At 45.0% G+C, this 20,584-nt stretch overlaps 1 protein-coding gene across 1 annotated transcript in view; it reads left to right on the top strand.

The window, feature by feature from the left end:
• ACVR1 (activin A receptor type 1) overlaps window positions 1-20,584 on the top strand; it is a 98,742-nt gene that overhangs the window by 32,572 nt on the left and 45,586 nt on the right. The window contains exon 2 of the mRNA XM_056861256.1: window positions 20,509-20,579. Within this exon, the coding sequence (XP_056717234.1) occupies window positions 20,509-20,579 (71 nt within the window). The remainder of the gene's footprint in view (window positions 1-20,508; window positions 20,580-20,584) is intronic.

Here is a 20,584-nt window from a genome sequence, read left to right as displayed (position 1 = left end):
GCCCAAGTCCTGGGTGGGAAATCTGGGCTGCAGAAAGCTAACGTCAGTCTTGAAGGCAGATTGTCAGCATGGAGCCAACAGTGATTTTTGTATTTGTGGGGGGAACTGCTGCAAATTGTTGCAGGGCCCCCTAGTGGACGCTCTAGTAGCAGCGTTATAATCCACTGGCTTGGTCTCAGAGGATGGCATCGGATCCACAAAGGATGCATTGGACAGAAAAGTGGACCCTGCTTTGTGGAAGTCCTACAAGGCCATGACAGTGACACCAGGGCAGCAGCTATCTCTGCCTTAATCTAGATCAGTGGCTCCCAAAGTGGGCAGTACCACCCCCTTGGGGGAAGTGGGATTACCTAGGGGGGCACTAAGAGGCAAGGGGGCAGCAGAGGGGCTAGAGTTGGGCCCCTTCATCTGTGTTTTTCACTAATTTACAATAGACCAAGCTATGGCACCATGCTGGCAAATTTGGTGGAAACTATCAAGAATTTTTTTTCAGACTTTGAAGAGCTGGCACCACTGGATCAAGTTCATCAGTTTTGTGGAATAAATTTCAACTAAAAAGTTTTCATTCGATTTTGAATAAATATGGAAGTAATTGTTACTGTTTTGAAATTTTATTGTTACTATCTTCTTTATTGTGTCATACAAACCCCAATTTTGAATAATGCTTTTTTTAGGATGAGGTAGGGGGCACTGGGGTTGAGTTTGTGGAACCAAGGGCCCGAAAAGTTTGGGAATCACTGATCTAGATCATCTGTCATGTGGGCCCAGAAGCTGGTCCATCTCATTCCCAGCAACAACAAAAGGGCAATAGAGGGCTCCAACTGCATTCTCAGGGTGGTCACCTTCCTGGCAGACCTCTCCCTCAACACAGTGACCTTCGCATCCTGCTCTTTGGCGACTGCTTCTGTGGCCAGGCACGGTCTATGGCCTCACACATGGCAAGCGGATCTGCATTCTAAGTCCATAGTAATAGCCTACCTACTCCAGGGTGGAAGTCTGTTCGAGGACTGTCTTGACAAGATCCTGGTTTAGACTAGAGAGAAAAAGAAGGCCATGCCCAGAAGTCTACGTAGGGACAATAGGAGAACCTTCCCCTTACATTCCCACCACACTTTATCCCAGTTCAGACCAGAGGTTCCTTTCAAAGGGGCCTCCACACCAATAGACATCACAGTTGCAGTCCTACAGGTCTGACAAATCTGATTGGCTGGCCAAGCAAGGAAAACCATGATGCTAGGAACCTTCCAGTGGGGGTGGGGGGCGGCTTTAAGAATTCCAAACCCAGCAGTTTTGATCTTGACCAGACCTCTTGGTTCTGCAAACTGTCAAATCTGGCTATACCATAGAGTTTTGCAGCTTCCCGCCCAGACTGTTTCCTTCAGTCTCCCAGAGCTATCTGAAAGGAAAAACACCCCAGGACTACAACCACCATCGAACACCTGCTGAAGGTCTGGCCAATAGAGCCAGTTCCTTCCTGCAAGCATTACTCGGGACTTTACTCGGTTTTTCATGGTGTCCAAGAGAAACAGTGACTGGAGAGCCGCTCTTGACCTGAAGTATGTGAACAGGTACATGGTCCACAAGTGGTTCCATGTGGAGACCCTAGGATCTATCACAGAAGCCTTACTCCCCAAGGCCTTCATGACGTCCACCGACTTCACGGAAGTCTATTTGCATATTCCCGTATTTCAAAGGGCATTGCAGGTTTCTCAGGTTGCCTGTAACAGCTGGCATTTCTAGTTCAGGGCTCTTCCCTTTGGCCTAGCATCGGCTTCTCGCATCTTCATGGAGACTGAATATAGTTTTTCGGCTCTCACTAAATCTCATTTCGAACCCTTAAGGGAGGTTCCCCTTAAATGGCTGTGCATGAAGACCTTTTCCCTCAAAGCAGTGACTTCCGCTAGGAGAGTGTTGGAACTGGGAGCCTTGTCAGCCAGGAGAGGCCTATGTGTCTTCCACCTGGTGAACTCAACTTTTTACAGGAGTCAAAAGATTTATCTCCCATCCTTCTGCCCACAACCTAGCCACCCGAAGAAGAGAGAGTGGCACTCTTTAGACATCTGGAGGGCCCTCAGAATCTACCTCCAACATACGGAGTCTATCAGAAAGATGGATTCTCTTTTTGTTTTGTTAACAACCCCAAATAAAGGGAAGATGATGTCCAGATCGGCCATCAGCTATGCCATTCGACTGTGCATCTCCTATGTCTACAAGGTAAGCAACATTCCTCCTCCAGCAGGGATCAGGCAAACTCCATGAGAAATGCATCCACTATCACTACCTTTGATCATCAAGCCTCAGTGGAGGAAATGTGCATGTCGACCACATGGTCTTCAGTCTTGACATTCGTTAAACACTACAAGCTTAACTCGATCTCGACTGCTGCCTTGGACATAGAGTGCTGCAGCATTTGGTCCCATTCAAACATACCCTCCTCTTCACAGCGAGAACGGAACATTGGCTATTCACTGAGAGGAGTTCCTTCTGCTCTGAGGTTAGGAGAGCATCTTGCCCCCCCCCCAAAAAAAGGGGAAACAGAAAGAAGAAAGAGAAGAATAGAACAGTTACAAAAAGCATAATCCTGAGTCTGATCGATCCTACATGATCAAGTTGCAGGGGGAAGATGCTTGCTAGTTCTAACCCACCCTTAACCCGACAAATATCACTCCTCTGGTTGCAAGTACTAATACCTGTTCTTGAAAGCTATTAAAGTCTCTGGGGGGGAAAGTTCAGGTTGTATACTGCCTACTGCACTAAGGACTGTTCGTAATAGCAAGTAAGGTATCTAGAAATCAAAGGTGGGGGATTGTGATATTTGTTTGGGACATAGCTTCTAAAATATTTACTGGAAGATGTTTCATTTGTACAAGAAAGAGTACTCAAATAGTACTGAGTTGCTCCCTCAAGCTTTGTCTCGGCTCATTGCTCTCCCCCTTAATTTTTTTTGCTTCCCCTGCCTGTTGCAGAAGAAGACTGCTCAATTACAGATGTCCAGAGGGTTGTGTTTCTTCTCTAAACACTCAAAAAATTCTAATCTGATTGTTTACCAGTCCTCCTCCTGAGGGGCTCATTTTTATCTAGAATAAATTAAAGGCAGAGGTGGGACTTTGATTTTTTTTGCCTGAATTCTTGGCATCTGTTTGTGGGGTTGGTGTGTGTCAATGGATTTTATTTCAGGGTTTATTTTTAACTAGCTTGAATTAACAGGCTAACAGCAGATCCTGCATTCTCTCTGAGCAAAATGGCAGCCAGCAAAAGATCTTTACATCCTTTCCAAAAGTTTGTTGGCTGGCTTTCAACTGTCTAAACAGTATGTTGGCTTGTGTTGGAGAACTTCATACAGTAACGTCTTTAGTTCTCTTGCTGGCTAAAGTCTGATTTTTAATAAGCATTGAGTTTATTTTGCTATATCACAGCAGAAGCAATCCGACCCTTCTTCCCTGCCCCATGAGTATTGTTTAAAAAAATTGTTTGATTAATGGGACAACTTCCTGATAAAATGAATACTCTTTTAATTCTCTCCCTCCCCACAGTTCTTTGGAACCGAAATGTAAACTTCCGGCAGGCTAACGTTGCAAATCCCCCTCTCCACCTCAACTCCCGCTTTTCAGGTCAGCACTAACTATGGTGCTGTAACTTGGCACTGAAGGACATTTTTGGCAGCTTGCCAGATGCATAAAGGCTACAATTAGTTTTTGTATATTCTGCCCTGGATTTCTAATTTTTATATTTCAGCACCTCCTTAAAGCACATCTGTTGATATTTGCTCTTCCCAATTGACCCTCCTTCCCTTTTGATTTCTCTTCCAAAGGCGTCTTGTCTTTTAAAATTGTAAGCCTGTGGGTGGGTCCTCTTTTTTATTTATAATTTTTGTGTAGTGCCTGGCAATTTTAGCCATGTATTTAACTAGCTAGCCAAAACCTGTTGATTGTGGATTTAAGTGTTACAGATATTTTCGAAACAAAAGGTTGTCAACTATCTACATTTAAAATACTTTACCCACTAAACAGGTGTTGTGGGCTTTCTTTGTATTGTAATTTTTAGCTTCTGGGTGGGATTGCATGGCACATGCATAGTCACATAGGAGCCATGGCTCAGTGGTAGAGCCTCTGCTTGGCATGCAGAAGGTCCTAGGTTCAATCCCTGTTATCTCCAGTTAAAGGGACTAGGCCAGTGAAAGACCTCTGCCTGAGACCCTGGAGAGCTGCTGCTGGTCTGAGTAGACAATACTGACTTTGATGAACCAAGGGTCTAATTCAGTATAAGGCATCTTCATGCTGTTCATGTGTTCACAACAATCTCCATTCTTCCACATGAAGCCAGCTGGGTTACCTTGGGCTAGTCATAGCTCTCTTAGAACTCTCTCAACCCCACCTACCACACAGGGTATCTGTTGTGGGGAAGGGAAGGTGATTATAAGCCACTTTGATTCTTCCTTAAGTGGTAAAGAAACTCGGCATCTAAAAACAAACTCTTCTCTGCAGCCCAGGTGGGTGAGAGAATTGCTATTTTCTAAGCTCTGGTGCAGGTTTGCTATGTAGCTATGTTCAGATTTCAGGTTCCCATACATTCTGTAGAATGCTCTCTGATGTGTGCTCAACGTTTTATGATTAACAGGAAGCCTTATTTTTGCAACTTCCAAAAACGGCTTGCACAAAAGCTTTCTATGTTAATGAGGTGTATGCTACTAGAAAAGTGGACTTTGAGATGTTGGTTCTGTGAACTTCAGCATTTCTTTCTCCAAACTGAGGCTGCTGCGTCTTGATTCGTGGGTTATTTCCCTCCATCTTCAGGGTAGGCAGGACTAAATTCTTACTGGCTTCCTGTCTTCCCTTGGTGGGAAATAGCCTGCTAAGCCCCAGTTCTGTCCTGCCTCGGAAGGGTGAGCAGGCTGTAAGCGTTCCTCTCGCTTACTTTTTCAGAATTATTTAGTTTTCAGCTCCTTCAACATGTCGTGGAATAGGAGGCACTTCCCACCCGTTAGGGAGCTCTTGGAGGTCCCACGAATCAAGACACAGCAGCCTCAGTTTGGAGAATGGAGCATTGTTCTACTCACCGTGAATGCTCATTCTCGGAACTGAGGCGAAGGCGTCTTGCCCACCCGTTCATATTTATTTTCAATGTAGTACACTCCTAATCCAGAGTTAGTTCAACCTTTTTTCTTCCTCCATAATCAGTAGGGCAGGGTCCCTACTCAAAGTACGGTTTTTCCCGTTATCACCAAAAATCCCCTAAGGGAGCAAGTTCCTATTTTTTCGGGTTCCACTGTTTATTGTATCGTTTTTTTCATGTGTTGTTGACTGTTATTGATCAAGGAGCTTCATTCCTGTTTATTAGTAGCTAGGCAAGTCTGTATCTGAGGCTTAGCAGGCTATTTCCCACCAAGGGAAGACAGGAAGCCAATAAGAATTTAGTCCTGCCTACCCTGAAGATGGAGGGAAATAACCCAGGAATCAAGACGCCTTCGCCTCAGTTCCGAGAATGAGCATTCACGGTGAGTAGAACAATGCTCCATTTCATGCCAAGTTTGAGAGCAGAGTTATCAACATGAAGAATGTGTGATCTATTTCTTTTTGGAAAAATCTGCTCTGTTTTTAATTTTTGCTCTTTAGCCACTCCATTCTTCAATATGTTTTGAAGTATGTGATATGGATATTGAGTACCTGCAGCAGAAAAAGCAGAACATTTGGTGTAGCACCCTTCTCACTTTTGAGCTAGAAACATTTGGCGCATACTTAAAATTTCCAGTATTAGAGAGGCAGTGCAGACATAATTCTGCAAAGCTGCCACTTACAAATTTAAGCTAGTCTCTGGGAAGTTTGCCTGTCTTCCCTCTATGGGCAAATTTTCTCTTTCCATCTCTGGATTTACCCATAATTTTGTCGCAGTAGCTATGATATCACTAATCTTTTCTTGTTGAGTTTGCAAGGTAACTGAGAGTTCAAGCACTTTTCAACTGTCAGTGAACCTTGTTTGCTTAAAGTTGCTTTCAGCTTGGACAGTTAATTGAAACAATTACAGAAAAGTTAGATGAATTGTGTTTAAATAGAGGATAAGAGTTGAGATTGGCTTTATCTTCCTGTGTCAGATGTAAGTCATATGCTGACTGGCTTAGTTGCACTGATTGGTTCATAACTAACTATGAGATAATCAGTTACCTAGATGATAACCACATGATTATGATAGAACAGATTTAGAGAAAGGTAAGATTAATATTTTTCTATAAATATGCACTGCTTTGATGAGCAAATCAAATTTCTGTTAATGGAAATCTCCGAAGAAGACTGGTGAGATAGCTTGGGCTTTTTAATTATCCCTAAAAGCAGAGAGCCCCGTGGCGCTCCCGTGGCGCAGAGTGGTAAGTTGCAGTACTGCAGTCCAAGCCTCGCTCACAACCTGAGTTCGATCCCTACGGAAGTTGGTTTCAGGTAGCCGGCTCAAGGTTGACTCAGCCTTCCATCCTTCCGAGGTCGGTAAAATGAGTACCCAGCTTGCAGGGGGTAAAGGGAAGAAGACTGGGGAAGGCACTGGCAAACCACCCCGTAAACAAAGTCTGCCTAACTTCACCCCATGGGTCAGGAATGACCCGGTTCTTGCACAGGGGACCTTTACCTTTTACCTTTTAAAAGCAGAGAGGCAAAAGCTGCCACCTGATTTGCTTTTAAAACTATTACTTGTTATAATTATGATTAAGCAATTTTGGCGTTTATCTTCATATTAATTGTAGGGTTAACTTTTTCATGCCTATATTTCTTTATGTCGTAAATTAAAAGAATATATTCTTACCTCAGTAAAAGATAAAAGTTTGTACAGGTGTTCTGTCTGGTTTGCTGGTTAGTAGTTCAAAGAAATGAACTCAACTCCCTTACTCTTTTGTATTATCAGAAAAGGTTGTTAAGTCATCCTTAATAGCTAAATCCTGGATAACTCTGCTGCTGAACAGTTTTGCACAGGCAATGCCTTTAAAATTGTGTAGTGCAGGTCCTCTAATAGGATGCAGGAGGGAACTTCTCGTTGCAGTTTAGCATTACATCTGGACCAGTGCTAATTATGGCTACTGCTAACCAGGTTCCTTCTTAATCACAGATTGCAGATCAACTTCCAATCCTGGTTTCAAATTTAGATTAAGATGGGAGCCCTGACTGACTGATTTTACCAGTGGTAACTGTGGTTCTAAATATAATGTGAGCCGTGAACAACACTGTCAGTAGACAGTTGGGGGGGAGGGGCGCAGAAGAAGGCATTCATATTCCCAGTTTTTGGTTGTTGGTGTGTTGAAATTGATGTCTTCTCTAGACCTTAATCGGAATGGAAGGTATCCCTCAAAACATATTGAAGGAGAGAATGGATGATGGACAAAACTATTTTGCTGATGGTGGTGGTTATGTAGGAGAATTGTTTCATGTCATGAACATTTCATATCCTAGTTTTCATTTTTCTTTCTTTCAAGAATAGCATTTTCTGTGTGTGTTCTGTATTTTCTCCATGTTCTGGGTAATTCTGTAGTGAATTGTGTAATATGTGTGAGTTTTGTCTCATAATTGTGTTATAGCTGATATTGTATATACCAAATGGGATTTATTTAGAGTGTATGTAAGTAGGATTTACCTTCTGTGCCAAAATAAAAAGGAAATATGCCACATACACTTTAATGCCTTTTAAACGTATTTTAAAACATGTGACTTATGTAACAGTTATGCAACCTAGAGAATTTAGCTATAATGTAACTAATTATTTTCACTTAAGATGACAATTCCAAAACAGTATCCTTCTTCATCCATACACGTGAACAGCTTATATTTCATCGGTAAAATTCAAGTGGAATGTGATTCATTTGAAATGGTAGGGGGAAAGTCAGTTTTATGGTAGATTACTTGATACTAACACAACACGACTAACAAAACATTTAAATGCCCACTTCAGTCACACAAATGCCTATAGAACAAGACATTTATTTGTGCATACAGGACTTCAGCATATGTTACATTTAATCATCACAGTAAATGTGGAAACCTGTAATGTCCCTGGGAATTCATGCTTAGCTGTGGCAACACCCTGATGGCTTGTTTCGTTTCAACCCAACATTTTGTTATTTTCAGGGAAGAAAAATGTCTGGGCAGATCCTGTTGTCAAGAAGAGGATTTCATGTTCACAGATATCTCATCACATTACCTGTGTAATGTGTACCTCAAGAGTAATGAAGCTGCCAGCTAGCGCCAGATGTTGGGCTGTTTCTGCTTCCATGTTCTCTTAAAGGATAATCTCGTTGCCCACTCCGATAGCCTAAATTGTCACATGTTGGCATTCTAATCATATGTCTTTCGTGTGTTTGTTTACAAAACATCTTGTCATTGTCTTCCTCCTCCTAAATATTTTTCTTAGTGGTGAGCAAGCTTGCCTTCAGAGCTGAAGTCTTCAAAGTTCAAGGAAAAGTTGGGATGTGTATCATGCCTGGCTCCATCCTTCCAGCCTTGTCAGTCTAGCCAGGGAGAGCCAAAAAGGGAGAGAAACATCAGGAAGAGCCTTAGATACTGCTGTGGAGAAGCTGGATGCTTTTAAGTGCTTCAGGGAAAGGGGGATGGGTCTAACGGAAAAGTATCCCTGATTCCATACCTCTTTAAACCACTCCAAGGTTGCAGTTACTAAAGCTTAGTTAACAAACTAATAATTGTGTCATGATTTCTGTATCTGAAAGGAAAAATGTATTAATTAAATACATACGGAAGAAATCATGAGTCTCACTTTATTAGTCACAAGCAATATTACATGTAAAAATGTTCACATAAATGTTCATTGCTTTTCTGTAATAAATGTTCACATAAATGTTCACATAAATGTTCATTGCTTTTCTGTAATAAGAACAAACTCTTTTCTTTTCATCTGTTAAGGGGAAAATATTTTTGTGACTAATATAGCAAGTTGAACCAATTATCAATATTATTGGCTTATATTAGTTTGTTCCTACAAAATGGGATAATAACAGTGCAATGCTGGTGTGTGTGTGAATGGGCTTAGGAGCCAGTGTGACCCCTGGCATTAGTGCAAATGGGCACTAATGCTGGCGTTGGGCCACGTACACTGGTGCCGGGGAGCGGTGCAGCAGCATCATGCATAGGCGTATGCTTGGGAGCTGTGCTCCTCCAGCACAGGGGCTCACGCTGGCACCAAAGGGGGAACTGCTGGGGGTGGGGATGGCACTAGTCAGCTTCCTAAGCCCTTTCGCCCTGGGGATGCTCCCTTCTGTTGATGTAGATTTACGCCTGCAAAATTGGTGGCATAGCCCCATGGAACTGAATAGAGCAATTCCATGGGGCTTGGGGGAATTACCAGATCGGCTTGCTCATTGTGGCGCAGTAAATCAATCTGGAGGCTGCACCGTCCCCGTCCGTGCTAAGACTCTTCCCCCTTCCCCCCTCCCCTTAGGATTGTGCTGTAAGAATAGTGCAATAACCCATGTTTTTTGCATGTTTCCTAGCAGAGGTCTGTAACTGAAGATTAGAAAAGATTTAAAGAAAGTATGACTCACTTTTTCATGCCCCATTTCAGCTGTTTAGTTGTGTGTAAAATGCCATTTTGAAGAACTGTTTCCAGATTATGATATTTTTGGTAATGTTATCTTGAAACTTGGAAGCTATACATGATTTCTGTTCTTGCTTATTATCACTGCATTACTTCATCTTTTCTGACTTTCATTGCATCTCGATCAACTTTACACGACAGTGCAACGTTACACGACAGTGAAAAACGACAGTTGTAACGTTTTTGCTCTTTCCTTTATATGTAACCACTGTAAAGGCACCTCCTCGGAGGTCTTCTGAGGTGATGCATGTTATGCTGTCTCCTTGTCTTCCTTATCTTTGCTGCCACCACAGGCTCTCACATTAGAATTCTTAGTTGGACCCAAGAACAAGGATGGCTTTAGTTGTAAATGGCAGAATGACAGAAGGGTCAGGACGTGGAGTGGTTCGGAGGAAAAATGGGGTCCTTTACCAGGGTGGATAAAAATCAATGTTGTTGTTTTTTAAAGATTTTTTTTAATTTAAATTGTATATTTTAAAGTTTTATTTATTTATTTTACATATTAATTGTCAGGCTGCTATCTCGGTTTCGTTATTGCCTCTGTCTCTGCGCTGTATTGTCTGCCCCCCAAGGTCGCATACCTAGGCCTGGGAACTCAGCTCCTGGGAAACTGTATTCAGCCTATGCGTGTAATCTCCCGCCTTTCCTGCCTTATAATATCTCCCAGCTAGTGAGTCTCTCATAGCTGTCATTTTATTCGTTTGCACTGTATGCCTATTTGACCAGTAAAAGCCATCTGTTTGGACTCTATATGACTTTGTGGTGATTTCTGGTTCTGTGGGCCAAGGGCTGACATTATGACAGCTATCACTCTTCACCATTCTACTAGCCAGGCTGGAGCCCAGGGGGGTTCGCCTGCCACTTGGATGGGAGCTGTGCAGCTCTCCAGGTGATCTACTACCCTGGAGCCCTTCTCTGAGGATCCTACTCTGTTACAAGACTTAATCGCTGAACTTTTCCGGACGACCCGAGAGGTTTGCCGCTTGAGGGGACTGGTACAGGAACAGTGGCAATCTCTTACAGGACGTCTCTGGATGTTAACGTCGGAGGATACTGATGCTCGTTTGGATCTTCAGGACTTGGATCAATTACTGGACGATGCCTGATTGGCGACTGAGGATTTACAAATATTAACTGGACTTTTGGATAATCTTAATTCTCGAGAAACTCATTCTACCATGGCGGAAGCCCCGCCGGAGGGTTTTTCCCTGATCCCGGATGCAGCCAGCTGTCAGGCTGAGGCCAAGCGAGTCGCTATTAGCACCGCTCTTCTCCTTGTGGAATGTACAAAGGACACCCCGGTAGCCACCTTGGCTCAAGTTTTGACCTCGACTTTTGGAGCCGAGGCACCCGCACTGGCGGTTCGAGTACAACCTCTGCTGGGCGGGGAACCCGACCCCATACTCTCACTCCTGGAGACAGAACTTTTGCCGCGCATTACGGCAGAGACTGCCCTAAGACTTGAGAACGCCAAAGTTCTTGCGGATCAGCAAGCCGCCGAAGCGGCTAAGGTCGCAAGAGAGAGAGAGGCTGCGGAAGCAGCCAGGGCGGCTGCAGCAAGGATTAGGAATCAGGCGAACGTGGACACGCGCCCCAAGGACAATGTACTAGGGCTATCAGGTCTGTCTTTTTCCCCGGCGTTTGTCCCGTCGCGCGCGACCCAACGCGCACGCCGTTTGGCTGACCGACGTCGAGACTCAGGAGAGTCTGAAGACGAGGATTTATATGGGGATAGCTCTCAATGGGCCACAAGCTTCCGGACCAGTAAGCCTCATCTTACTGGTGGCCCAAGTGAGGAGGTTCATCTCTTACGAGCCCAGAATCGGGAGCTCTCCGACCGTGTTGATCAACTCCAGGAAGTAATGGAACGTATGCTTCAGGAGAACAGGCAATTACAACAAACCCTGATAGCTCACAGACAGCCCGTTCCGATACCGGGTCAGGGGGTACCTGTACAGCCACCCGCTAATGTGCCTGCTCCACCCTTGCCTCCTGGAGCTCCTGTTGCTCCTCCGCCCGGACCACCCGTGCAACCACCCGCTAATGTGCCTGCTCCACCCTTGCCTCCTGGAGCTCCTGTTGTCCCTCCGCCCGGACCACCCGTGCAACCGGGTCAACCTGCGCCCGGCCCTTGGAAGCAACTCAAATTGAGGACTACGTATGACGGATCTCTCGAGACTTTGCCTTGTTTCTTGCATCAAGTGGACAGTTATATGCGAGAACAAGGACAACTTTTCCCCACGGAAGATAGCCGGGTGCGTTACGTAGCTTCCCTTCTGACAGGTAAAGCGGCTGACTGGATGGTCCTCCAGTTTGACACCCGCTCTCGTGCTATTCGTTCCCTCAACAACTTCATGACTGCCCTGAGAAGGAGGTTTGAGGACCCCTTCCTGGGGGAAAGAGCCAAAACGGAACTCTTACAATTAAAACAAGGCTCTGCTACAGTACGAGAATTTGCCGATGAATTTCAACGACTGGCAAGTAAAATTGTAGGTTGGCCCGAGACCACCCTGATCCATCATTTCAGGGAAGCCTTGCATCCTGACATTCTGAACTGGTCTTACATGCGGGGCGATCCCGATACCCTCGAAGACTGGATCCTCTTAGCCGAGGAAGTGGAAAGCCGCCGACGCTTTATTTCTCTCGTCCGTCAAAAGCACAAGGAAAAAGGCACCCAAAAGCCTCAACCCAAGGCACCACTGCTCGTCCCACGAAATCCCCCACGTCCGCCCCAGGAACGTGAAGCCCGATTTCAGAAGGGTGTCTGTCTTACTTGCGGAGAAATGGGCCACTTTGCAGCCGTTTGCCCGCGCCGCCAGGAATTATTTCGTCCCAGCACGACAACCCGCGCCCGAGGTCGTCCACCACGCAGAGGCACCGCGGCCACCCGCAGCGCAGCTCCGGGAAGACCCACACCCTCTGCACTCCATGCCGGGGACCCAGCCTCCCTGCCTACTACCAACGACCCCGCCGGGTCTCGGATTACAAGTGCCCCATTGGGGGACAACTTTCCCTCTTCGGATGAGGAAAATCCTTGGATTTCTCCAGCCTTAAACCTGGAATCTCCCCTCGACTTGTCAAAAAACGGCTCCGGTCTGTGGTGAATGGAGCGTCTCCACAGACCTCTCAGGATCTTCCTATCAAACCGAATGCTCCTACCAAAATCAAAGAAGTGGACTCCACCGTCTACGTGGATGCAGTTTTACAACAACTTAACGGTGGCCCACAAATCCCCGTCAAAGCACTCATTGACTCCGGTTGCTGTCGCACTCTCATAAGCGAAGCCACTTTTGCTGCACTCAGAGCCGACTCTGAGGCTTTACCCGCCCCCGTCCAATTTGCCCAAATGGACGGAAGCCATTTCCAGGGGGGTCCAGTTGATCACCGCACCATAGGGGTGGCAATGGGAATTGGTTCCCACTGGGAACAAATAGACTTCACTATAGCCCCTATCCGATTTGAAGTGGTCTTGGGAATTAACTGGATTAAAGGACATAGTCCCAGTATTGATTGGGAAACAAACACTATCTCCTTCGCTAGTCCCACCTGCGACCAGCATCGGCAAAACTTTGCTCTGCTATATCCGCCCGTTCCAGCATTAACCTCTACTGCCCCAACACCACCGGCTCTACCCGCTGTATACCGGGACTTTGAAGATGTCTTCGACCTTAGGGAATGTGATGCCTTACCCCCCCCACCGGGCCTCAGACTGTGCGATTGAAGTGGTAAAGGACTGCACATTAACCAAGAGTAAGATTTACCCTATGAGCGCTTCCGAGCGCACTGTCCTCCGGGACTTTTTGGACAAAAACCTCGCCAGAGGGTTCATTCGCCCTTCGAATGCCCCAAACTCGGCCCCCGCGTTTTTCGTCCGGAAAAAAGAGGGCGACCTTCGCCTGTGCATTGACTTCAGAAAGCTCAATGCGGTTACCCAGACCAACGCCTATCCTATCCCATTAATATCAGATATTTTGGGACAATTACAGGAAGGTCGTGTGTTCTCTAAATTAGACTTGGTAGAAGCTTACTACCGAGTCCGTATCCGCGAAGGGGATGAGCACCTCACTGCCTTCTCTAGCTGTTTCGGAATGTATGAATTCCTTGTGATGCCGTTCGGATTAAAAGGGGCCCCGGGGGTCTTCATGCAACTCATCAATGAAATCCTACATGACCTTCTATATCGTGGGGTGGTGGTCTACTTAGATGACATTCTCATTTATTCGAAAACTATGGACGAGCATGTGGCTCTGGTCAGGGAAGTTCTGCAACGCCTGCGTAACCATCAACTTTTCGCAAAACTAGCTAAGTGCGAATTTCACCAAAGCAAACTCACGTTTTTGGGATACATCATCTCCCACCAAGGTCTTCGCATGGACCCCGCCAAAGTCCAAGCCGTCCTCGATTGGACTCCCCCCACCAACCGTAAGCAAGTACAGCAATTTCTGGGATTTGCAAACTTCTATCGAGGATTCATCCCTAACTTCGCCCAGGTGGCTCTACCCATTACAGACCTACTGAAAACTAAGGGAAAAGTAAGCTCGGCTGCCTTGCCCTCCGCAAAAATCCTATGGACTGAGCAATGCCAAGCCGCCTTTCTGGCCCTCAAACGCCTCTTCACTTCGGAGCCGGTGCTACAGCACCCAGACCCAAATCAAATGTTCATTGTGCAAGTCGATGCTTCCGATGTAGCCATGGGAGGGGCTCTCCTCCAGCAAGGACCGGATGGTCTTCTTCACCCTTGCGCTTACTTTTCAAAAAAATTTGCGCACGCTCAATTAAACTGGCCCATCTGGGAGAAAGAGGCCTCAGCAGTTCATCATGCACTGACTCTATGGCAACAATTCTTGGAAGGGTCTAAAGTCCCCTTTGAGGTTTGGACCGATCACAAAAATCTAGCTGCCCTCACGGGGTCCCATAAGCTATCGGCGAAACAACAACGGTGGGCGGAGTTCTTTGCTCAGTTCCGTTTCACCCTGAAGCACGTCCCTGGGAAGCAGAACGTTCTCGCGGATGCCCTCTCCCGTTTACCACAATATCCGGTAAAACTCGAGAGACCCACCAACTCTCTGTTCACCCCTATGCAACGTGGGGCCCTACCTATGCTGGCTGTGCAAACTCGATCCCAGCATCAGCACACCTTACCCAACTTACAAGCTCCGCCAGCCCAACCGGCTGCCCAGCCGCCACCGCAACAAACTGGAGTTCCCGCCCTTCCTACCCCTCCGACCGCCCAGCCGCCTGCAGTCTGCGCGCCGCCGCACGTAAGCACTAGCCCCATAACTGTTTCTAAAATCTCCATGACCGACGGGGGGGCCCCCTCCAAAATCCCCATCTCCGAGTCCTTTTTAACTGTCCTTCGGGACCAGTGCCTTTTAGAACGTTCCGCTCATACCCTACCTCCTGGTGTTTTGGAACAAGGAGGATCCTGGTACAAGGACTCGAAATTGTATGTACCCAAAGCTCTCCGGAAGGACGTTTTACATTTAGCTCATGGAGCCAAAACAGCTGGGCACTTTGGGTTTCTGAAAACCCTTCACTTATTGCGCAGACAGTTCTGGTGGGGGGGGATGCGTTCCGACATTGACTCCTTCATCCGCAGCTGTCCCGTTTGTGCCGCTGCGAAACGATCGCAGGGCAAACCCCCGGGACTGCTACAACCTCTTGAAACGCCCAGCAAACCTTGGGAAGTGATTGCTATGGACTTCATGACTGATCTCCCTCTCAGTGGGGGTAAAACTGTGTTGTGGGTTGTTACTGATTTGTTTTCTAAGCAAATACATTTGATTCCATGCGCAGGGATCCCCTCTGCTCAGAAACTGGCCCGCCTCTTCGTGACGCATATCTTTCGTTTACATTCGTTTCCGCATAAGATAATTTGTGACCGCGGAAGTGGTTTCGTTTCTAAGTTTTGGAAAGCTTTCCTCAAGTTGGTGGGAGTGGAACAAGGGTTGTCTAGTGCATACCATCCTCAAACTGATGGTCAAACTGAACGTGTCAATGCTGTACTTGAATGTTATTTACGCTGTTATGTTAACTACCACCAGGATAACTGGGTGGAACTGTTACCTTTAGCAGAATATGCCTACAATAATGCCATGCATCAATCCACAGGTTTTAGCCCATTTTTTGCTGTGTATGGGCAAGATTTCAGTCCCATCGCTCCTGCAGATGATGTGGAGGGGGAGGGGAACCCCGACATTGCCTCCTGGGCACACGCCCTCCGTACCACTTGGCCCTGGCTCGTTAGCAACCTCGACCGGGCCAAACGTAAATACAAAGCGCAAGCTGACAAACATCGCTCCCCCGGGGGTGATCTGCAAGTGGGTGCTTTGGTTTACCTTTCCACCAAAAATCTCCGTTCCACCCAACCGTGCCATAAGCTCAGTGCTAAATTCATTGGCCCTTTCCCCATCACCCGGGTCATAAACCCTGTCACGGTGGAACTGGCTCTCCCCAAATCCTTGAGGCGTGTGCATCCTGTTTTCCACATTAGCCTCCTCAAACCCCATGTTGCTTCTCCACAGTGGCATCCGGACCCACCTCCTGCGCAACCCATCATGGTGGGGGGGGAGGAACACTTCGAAGTCTCCAAGATCCTTGACTCCCGTGTTCACCATGGCAACCTGCAATATTTAGTCCGTTGGAAACATTTCCCCCCTGCCTATGACAAATGGGTGCGCGCACGGGATGTCTCCGCCCCCGACCTCGTCGACGCCTTTCACATTGCTTACCCGAATAGGCCAGCCCCCTTGCGAACTGGGAGGGGGCCTTGAGGGGAGCAGAATGTCAGGCTGCTATCTCGGTTTCGTTATTGCCTCTGTCTCTGCGCTGTATTGTCTGCCCCCCAAGGTCGCATACCTAGGCCTGGGAACTCAGCTCCTGGGAAACTGTATTCAGCCTATGCGTGTAATCTCCCGCCTTTCCTGCCTTATAATATCTCCCAGCTAGTGAGTCTCTCATAGCTGTCATTTTATTCGTTTGCACTGTATGCCTATTTGACCAGTAAAAGCCATCTGTTTGGACTCTATATGACTTTGTGGTGATTTCTGGTTCTGTGGGCCAAGGGCTGACATTAATACAGAAAAAAGAAAAAGTTGCCATAAAACAGACAACAAAGGATGATATCGATAGGACTGGGATTACAACTACTCATGAGAATACTGAATAAATTCAGACCAAAGCCATAATTAGAACTTAATGCTTTAAGCTTATTTAGCATAATATTAGCTTAGCATAAAAGAAAATATATTACACTTTAAAAGTCAAACCACATTTGAAAACATCTTAACTGATTATCTGATAAATCATATAAGAAATAATTAAAGCAATGAATGTGAGTCATGGCCTAATTCAGTTATTTCTGTGAAGCCTATAATTATTTCTATTTATCCCAGCAAAACAGTGCCTTCTGTCTTCAGTATAATTATTTAAAATATGTTAATAAAACAAACCATACTACATTATATTGAAATGTTTGCTTCTCTAAAAAATTATAGTTCATATTTGAAAGTAATAGCCTAACTTTAGCTCAGTTCTAAAGAGCAATATGAGTAATATAATTTCAGTTTATCTTCAAATTCTTTACTTGGCTTTTTGTTAACATAGTTTGTCAGCTTTGCCATCGTTACACAAAGCTTCTCTCTGAACAAAACTTTCAACTGTGCCCCCTAGAGTACAGCTACCATACAATAATAGCATACTTCATTCACCTATCCAGTCTCCCTGTTACTTACTCTTCAGCCCTGCATTTTAGATCTCAGCAACATACATTTAAAAATTGACATAAAACACAAATGCACACACAGTATTTACATGGGACTACACCACAACACTCTTCAATCAAGAATTAGGGTATTGTGGGTGGGGGGGGGCGGCGGGGAGAAATGGATTGAGTATGATTATTAACCTCTAATAGAAACCCCTTCCCAGGATTGCTTGCCTTGCAGTTTTGTTGTGGTTGTGCAGAACCAAACATGACTAAATGATCTCTTGAAGTGAAGTGCCTTCTTTTTCAAAAGAAGCAACAATATGAATGGCAAGAGGCAGTGTGGTGTATCGGTTAGAGTGCTAGACTAGGATCTTGAAGACACAGGCTCAGATCCTCACTTGTGCTGTGGAAGCTTGCTAGACGACCTTGGGCCAGTCTCTCTCTCTCCATAACCTACTTCAAAATGTTGTTGTGGCAATAAAATGGAGTTGGAGAGGACGATGCTGTAAGTTGCTTTAGATTCCCCATTGGGGAGAAGAATAGGGTATGAATATCGAATATTTCTTCATGCAGGGAAGAAAACTGGCACACTGTCACTTGGGAAGCATAGAGCAAGTGCTGTGTATAGTATGTAGCTTATGGAACTGTTGCACGTTGTGTTACAGTTCTGTGTACTCGTGGCAAAGTCAGCATTCTTTCCTCATTTCCAAAGTGTAGAAATGTCACTCGTGAAATGGCCTTGAGATAAACCCTTCCTATTTGCAGCCTTCCAGAATAAAGTCAAGGCAATGGTCAGTAATGGATCCCCCCAGGAACTGTCCTGTCCCCCCTCTTTTCAACTATAGAAAGCAGTTATATAATATTAAGACACAGGTTGCATATCATCTGAGTCATTTCCTGTTGGCCTAGCTCTTTACTGACCTCTACCTTTGGGGTGTCTGTACTAATATTTACCAGTATAAACAAACATAAAATGTATAGTCTCCTTCTGGAAGCTCAGAGCAGCTCTGTCTCATCTAGGCATATACACAGGCATGAAAAAAACTTTTAATGAAAAAAATGGCCATGTGTGCTACCAGAACATATTTGGCATCCTGCAAATATTAATGTATTGGTATAGTGCACCTTGGTGGGCCGTATTTCTTACATTGGAGTTGCAGGGTGGATTGAAAACCAGCAGCTTACCTGGGGTGATCTGATATTTGAACTAACCACTTAAAAGTTGTTACAGCTTGTGATTTCACAAGCTCTGATTTATGTTCTGTTTCTCTTGGGCCTCAAAAGACCTATGGCAGACATAAAAGAAAATCAGTAAATGTAGCTTCCTTTTGAGAACGGTGTATGTATGTGGATGAATAGCAGTCTCCTTTTTGCAAATTGCTCTTTTGATGGCATGGGAAATACTGGACTAGGAAAACCACAAAGAATAAAGTGGTGGGGTGGAGGAGGGGATTCTGTGTGTCTTTCATTGAGTTTTGTGAGTGTGTCCAGAACCTAGGGATTTTTAGTGCCAAGTGGGTTCTAGATCATTTGATCTAGAGCCTGAACTGTCCCTAGAAGCTAAAATGACTAAACTGAGGCGATTGTACTTTGGTCATATTATGAGAATACCAGAGTGTCTGGAAAAGACAATAATGCTAGGAAAAGTTGAAGGCAGCAGGAAAAGAGGAAGAGCCAACATGAGATGGATTGACTATAAAGGAAGACCTGAGCAAGGCTGTTAATGCTAAGATGTTTTGGAGGACATTGATTCATAGGGTCGCCACGAATAGGAAGCAACTTGACAACACTCAGCACGCAAACATGTTCTCTTTAAATGTGCTTGTGGGAATGGGGGTTATAAGTTGGGATGGAAGACAACAGTCAGCTTGCTTGCCCTTGAGCCATAAATCATTTTTAAATAATTTCTGTAAGTCATTAAACAGTGATGTGGAAAGATGGCACTTGTTAGTGGAAGGGTTGGGTCCACTCTGCCGGGGAATCAGGAAGGAAAGGTCTCCTTTAACCATGGAAAAGGCTATTCTGGGGATTATGTGACATCCATGGGTAAAAGTCATATGGGGCAGGGCTCATAGAAAGGAAGATTGGGCGAACGTTTCCCCATTCCTAGTCCAACGCTTGTTTTTATGCCACACTGACTTTGGGTATGTGGGAAGGGAGAGTCAAGGCTTTCCAAGTGGAGCAGGGTTTCGGAGAACTGGTAAAGAAGTAGTACCTCACATCTTGTACTTCAAGCCTCTAAAAGTGAAAGAATGAAACTTAAGATGGAGGGGAACAGGTGACTGGTTTTGTCATGTTAGAAGGAAGGGGAGAGGATAAAATCATAGTCTCCTTACCCTGTCTGAGAAATGTTTCAGTTTTGATGCAAGAGAATACCACAGTTTGTAGAGACAAATCAGTAGAAATGTTGTCAAGGATGATGGCACGTGGGTCGAAGGCACTGAGGTTAGGCCCTGGGAATTTCAGAACTAATCTTTTCAAAACATTTAAGTTAAACCTGAGCATATTTGTATAATCAAATATATTATCTCAAACCATAATGATATAAGAAGGAAAAAATTAAAATGAATTGAGGCTATTCTTTTACAAACAATTAGTCTTCAGTGGTAATATTAAATATTAATAAGTATTATTAAAAGCCTGAGAGATCTTGCTAGCTTTCATAACTTTGGAGATGGTTTTACTTGGGTCACTGCTAAGCAAACTAGTGCAATTATGAAATTGTTTTGGAACAGTGTTTGAGCAATATTGTTTCTAACCAGACATAAGCTTTTATTCCTTTATTCCATTCTTTATGCTCATGGACCAACAGGTCATGAGCAAAATGACATAATAGCTTTTGTAAGCAGCCATTTGCCTTTTCACCGTTGTACGAGGAGCTTAAAGTAAAAGAATTTCCCTTTGCATACATGCTTTCTCCTAGTGACTTCTAAACAGTTTCAATGCACTCTTCTGGAAAGAGCCTTTTATATCCTTGAACTTGCAAAATCTATCATGATGATGACTTTCAAAGGCTTTTAAAAAGTTTGTCTAAGAAATAGTTGTAAATGGAGTAATGAGTGCTTGGTCTCGCAGACGGAACTGAGTGTTAGTCCACAAGTGGCAATTGACAAACAAGCAGTTGGGAAAAACTCTTTGTTACCTAACACTAGGTACTGTGTTGGTTGAGTAGTCCAGATTGACTTTTAAAGCAAAGATCTTTTCCCCCCCTCTTTCTCTAGGTCTACGATGATAAATGGACTTATTCTTCCTGTACTAATCATGATGTTTTTCCCTTCAACCAGCATGGGAGGTAAG

This window comes from Euleptes europaea, chromosome 15 (assembly GCF_029931775.1).
Source record: "Euleptes europaea isolate rEulEur1 chromosome 15, rEulEur1.hap1, whole genome shotgun sequence".
Lineage (NCBI taxonomy): Eukaryota > Metazoa > Chordata > Lepidosauria > Squamata > Sphaerodactylidae > Euleptes > Euleptes europaea.
Note: the sequence above shows the minus strand (reverse complement) of the source record. Positions and strands in the feature narration are given on the sequence as shown.